This window comes from Arachis ipaensis, chromosome B05 (genome assembly GCF_000816755.2).
Source record: "Arachis ipaensis cultivar K30076 chromosome B05, Araip1.1, whole genome shotgun sequence".
NCBI classification, from domain to species: Eukaryota; Viridiplantae; Streptophyta; class Magnoliopsida; order Fabales; family Fabaceae; genus Arachis; species Arachis ipaensis.
Window position 1 is genome coordinate 54,189,199 of NC_029789.2, and position 5,156 is coordinate 54,194,354.

At 41.2% G+C, this 5,156-nt stretch overlaps 1 protein-coding gene across 1 annotated transcript; it reads right to left on the reverse strand.

Moving 5' to 3' along the window:
* LOC107641869 (uncharacterized protein YDL183C-like) lies at positions 2,159–4,448 on the reverse strand. Its single transcript, XM_016345285.1, has 8 exons — positions 4,242–4,448; positions 4,034–4,098; positions 3,839–3,937; positions 3,557–3,604; positions 3,335–3,404; positions 3,176–3,247; positions 2,725–2,853; positions 2,159–2,305 (listed from the first exon to the last, which is right to left on the reverse strand). Exons 1-8 carry the CDS (start codon positions 4,446–4,448, stop codon positions 2,159–2,161), a joined length of 837 nt encoding a protein of 278 aa, XP_016200771.1.

A 5,156-nucleotide genomic window follows, 5' to 3' on the forward strand; every position in this document is an offset into this window, starting at 1 on the left:
GTTGCGTTCTTCTCTTTCAGGTGATCTGTCTCTTTCCACACGTTTTGGTTCCCTAATAATTTTGGCGAACTCGGGGAGTTTCCCGTCTCTTATTGCTTGCTCGAGGGCGTCTTTTAAGTCGAAACATTCTTGTGTTCTATGTCTGTAACCTCGGTGGTAATCGCAGTATAGGATTTTGTTGCCGCCGGTTCTTTTCTTGAGTTGTCGGGCTCTCGGGAGGATTCCTCGGTCTGCTATTTGGTGGTATATCTCGGTGATCGGGGCCGTTAGGGGGTGTATTTAGAGAACTTTCCGACTCTGGGAGGTCGGTTTATGTTTGCTGGTTTGGAGTGTTCCTTCTGGTTATCTCTTGGTGGGTTATGTCGAGGTGCTGCGTTTCCGTGTTGTGCGTTGCCGTGTTGCCGTTTATTGGTGGCTACGACTTGGCTCACCTCTTCGTCGTTTATGTATTCTTTGGCAACGCCCTGGATCTCGTGCATGGTCCATACCGGTTTAATGGTGAGGTGCTTCCGGAAGTCTTCATTTATGAGTCCATTGGTTAGCCAGAGGCTTGCGACTGAGTCCGTGAGCCCGTCGACCGTCAAGCATTCGTCGTTGAATCGGTCAAGGTATTTTCTTGTGGACTCATCTTGTCTCTAGGTGACTCCCAACAGACTGATGGGTTGTTTGACTTTGGTGATTCTAGTGGTGAACTGTGCCATGAATCTCCGCGAAATATCATGAAAGCCGGCTATAGATCCGTTGGGGAGGGCGTTGAACCATTTGATCGCGGGTCTGGCCAGGGTTACCAGGAAGGCTCTGCATCGAACCGCGTCGGGGGCCCCTTCCAGGTTCATCCTGGCCTCAAAGGTTGTTAGGTGTTCCTGGGGGTCCTTGGTTCCATCATACTTCATGTCTGTAGGCTTGTCGAAACCTTTAGGGAGTTTTGCTTTCAGGATTTACTCAGTGAAGGGGGTAGCTCCCATGATCACGTGGTCGTTTCTTGTGCGTTTGGCTTCTCGATGTCGTCGGTCGTCGTCGGCGTCATGTCGAGGGCTCGGGTCGCGAGATACGCTCCGGTTGTGCCTCTTGCCGTGTCGCCGTTCGGGTGACTTGGCGTGTCTTCTGCCATTTGCGCCGTGCTGATGTCCTTGGTCACGAGAGGTGCTGTGATCGTGTCTTCTGTCATGCCGCTGTTCCAGCGATCTACTGTGCCTAGCTTCATGGCGGCATCTTGATCAGGACGTTGCGTGGCTGCCATCTTTGATGTGGTGCTTTTCCTTAGTTGGGACTCGTCCCTCGAGTTCTTGTACTCGGAGACAGAGGTCTTGGATTAGCTGAGCTGATTTTTCTCCCAGGTTTTCGGCGATCGGTATTTCGGGATCGTTCTCCTTGTTTTGCGTCGGGGTCTGGCGAATAGTGCTTGCTATCCTCCCATGGGTAGTAGTCTTTTGGTTGTCGGGGGTTGGGTTCCTCGTTCGGGAGTTATCATGGTGGCTCGAAGATCGCTCCTCGAAGGTGTCCGCCATTCCGCGATGATGTTGCAAAGTCCCCACAGACGGCGCCAATGTACTGGATGCCTCTGGTACGGGTTGAGTGATGGATCGGAAACTTGCGGGTCGGGGCGGATGCCAGATTACTTGGCTCAAGTCAGAATGGATCTGGGAGGTAAAAGGTGTTAAGAGTGAATGAATACCTGGAGGGACCTGGGTCCTCTATTTATTGGTGATGGTGGCTATCTTATCTTATCTTTGCTTGGCTAAGATAAGGGACATGTTTGAATTTGATTGTTGTTTAGAGGTTCTAATGGGCCGGTTTCCGGCCTTCTAGATAGACAGAGTGGGTCGAACCCAAGTAGCCGGGTTCCAATGCCGTTCGTGGGCCAGATCCGTAACAAGTACCTAGAAGTTTTCATCGCTGACAAATATAAGTCTAAAAGATATTAACGATAAATAATTCTTGAAAAGATTTAAAACCGTGAAAATATATATTTGAACTCGAAAATCTCATACAATTGAAATTACACTATAGAAGATGATGTTATTCACCAGTAATATTTACTCAAAATTGAGCCAGTTGGTATCTCTGTAAAATCCTACTTGCGAAAATTCAACTTAAAAATGTAAATGAATTAATTGGTGTAAAAAAGATATCACGTTGCATTACAAAACTGTGATCATCAAAAAGTAGACTTATGGTATTTTAGAACATCATTGGTGTTCAAATCATATATCTTGCAAATTTTTGTGATGGCTTGCTGACTAAGGCCGTCTTTCCCATCTTCAAGTTCAACAAGATCCTCAAGTTCTTCAGATTGCCGCAATTTCTAAGTCACATGATGATTAAATAGAAAATGAATGTTAGCACATAAAATAGTATTACACACTTTGAAAGGGGAAAAAAAGAATATGATATGATATTAGTTTAGAACTAAATCATATTATTAAAACGTCAAAATTGTAGCCTTAACTCAAACGTAGTACATTAAGCAAAACTATTATATGCTTTAACTTTTGCACATCCCATGTATCAAACTGTTCCCTCTCCAAGAATATTGTGAATTAAAGCAAATGAATTGCCAAAAGCTTTAAAAAAAATAGTTCTAGCGTATAAAATACGAAGGCATGCATTCTAAATATAATAACATATTTGCAAATTGTTCTCACCCAGCGTTTAAATCAATTACAGTTCACACTTGACAATGTCTTATTTGGTGCTACAGATCAGATTGTATGAGACCATTACCAAGTGTGGTTCATGTGAACTGTTATGTGTTTTATTTGTTGATTCCTTATGCTCAGTTTTCTTCTTATGAGTTGATGTGTTCGACATCTTGCTGCTATCTGAGACGAGTTGGAATAGCTTCTCACTTCCCTAAGAAGATAACATAAAACATAACAGAAACTTACGCGCAACTCAAGATAAATCAAGTCAGAAGCAAAGCTCGAAACATTGTACAAAACTACTAAGAATCTACGATCCATTGGCCTAATTGAAAGTGAACATCTATCAAGAACCATGACAAATGACAAGTATACAAGAACCATGAACTATCATATGAAAGTAGAGAGCCAAGACAAACATGGGCGGTAGAGACATCTTTGGTTGTGGCAGCAAACAAACAAATTACCACAAATTATTATAGAGGGAGAAGAATACATAGCAAATGCAGTGCAAATCTAATAGTAGGACAAACCTGAAGGCCTCTCCAATGCGAATAAGCCCGAAATGAAAACCAAAAGAATGGGACATTAGGCAAAGGTAAAACCTACAATGTACAACAAAGAATGGGCATCAATTGAAGCAAAGGATAGATATTAACAAGCAAACACAAGTCTGCTAAGCACATACATACCATAAGTACAGAGGTCAATGGAATCACTGAAACTGTCGCATATAAGTATTTCCGGTGGATAATTGTTCCCCTGTAAAAGAGAGAATAGTTCATATGACAATGAAGACTTAAATATAGAATTAAATTGGAAGCTACAATAACAGATTCCAGATTGAATGATTGTTCCAACACCATCAACTTTTGCTGGATTTTTTTGGTAACAGGTGTTTGAGGGAGAACTACCTCATAGCAATATGTCTTAATCTTCGGCGAACAAGTTGTGCATTCAGACTGCAATAACATTGTAATTGTCATATATCCGGCAAAGTTTCTAAGCACCTGTTAAAAGGCTCATATACAGGAATCAAACTCAACATTGCCATATGTATCAACCCCATAATAAATATATAGCGAAGGCGAATCTACTAGTAAGAGTAGTAAACTACTAAACTATTCCAACAGAACTTCAAACCACATATCAAAAAACCAAGTAAGTATGCATTAAAACAAGGCTGCGGCACCAACCTTAAAGGGTAAATGACCTCGACGCTGGTAACTTCCTTCGACATAGATTTCAAGAATATCTCTGAGGGCTCAACCCGTGACAAAAGCCACAACCCCAACCTGCAACAATTCGAATCACATTTGAGCATATTATGCACAGCCTAGTCAACATATCTAAAAGACTATCATTCAAAACCTTCGATGTAAGGAACTAACCCATGAATCTTCTTCTTGATAGACCCATCCGGGGATTTTTCCAAACCAATCCAAGCCTTATCCATCTATCAACCACAACCCCAATCGCAAGCAAATAAAGCAATAGATTAAGAAAACAGTACACACAAGAATGTGACAATCCAAGAAAGGGAAATTGACAAAGAAACACAGTTAATACAATGATCGAAACAAAGAAAAAAAAAAGCACCTTGTTGGAACAGTAATCAGCAAGAAGCTCAGCTTTAGCATTAAAGGGCTTGTCACCAACATTAACGCCCTTCCACAATTCTTTGAACGTTGAAGGAGAATGAGAGGAAGAGGAAGTATCTGAATTCTTCTTAAAAGAATGATCAATGGATCTGCTGAAGCACCAGTTTCTCCCTCGTATTGGGAACACAACTAATTTGGTTCTCATGTTGATTACCCCCTACCTCCCTACCCCCGGGTTTGGCGGCAAGAAAAATCTCAAACGCGATTTACCCTTTTGGCGGCAAGAACCATAGAAAGTTTCCAACCAGAGAAACTTTTATTCTTGGCGGTGAAGTTACAATCTTTGATTTGAAATGAAGCAGAGTCCGAATCTGGGTAGTTTGAATATTCAGTGCCAAACTCGAAAAAGTAAAAAAGAAAGAGAGAAAAAACGTCGACGAATATTGAGAGGTGAAAACTGAAAACGGTTGGATCTGTTGTGTTTGTGTGTAACTGTGAAGAGTGATCTAGTAAGTAGGGTGGCAAAACGGGTCGAGTCCGTCGAGCCGATCCGCTAAATCCGCTAAAAAGGGCAGGTCGGGCTAGGATTTGGAGTCCGTCAAATTAAAAAAATTCGTCAAATTTGCACCGCCAAATTGGCGGGTTTTGGCAGGGCGGGGCGGGCCGGTCCGCCAGGCCGAAGATTTTTATTTTTCTTTTTTTTATTAAATAAAAAAGTGATTACTATTATAAAATTAATAATTATAAAAATTTTAAACACTTTTTTTCATTTTTTGTTTTTATTCTTCTTTTAGTTATTAACTTTATTTATTTTATTTTACAATTTCGTATATATGCTCAAATTATGTGACTTATTTTTTAAAATAAAGATGATTTTATTGACAAATATTATTTTGAACAATTTTATTGAAGT

Bases quoted from the DNA above. Each gene is read 5' to 3' on its own strand.
- LOC107641869 (XM_016345285.1), bottom strand. From the start codon at position 4,448: ATGAGAACCAAATTAGTTGTGTTCCCAATACGAGGGAGAAACTGGTGC. The intron at 3,605-3,838 runs GTTGGTGCCGCA...ATGTTATTGCAG, and splicing joins GAGGTCATTTACCCTTTAAG to TCTGAATGCACAACTTGTTC. The intron at 3,248-3,334 runs GTATGTATGTGC...TGTACATTGTAG, and splicing joins CATTGACCTCTGTACTTATG to GTTTTACCTTTGCCTAATGT.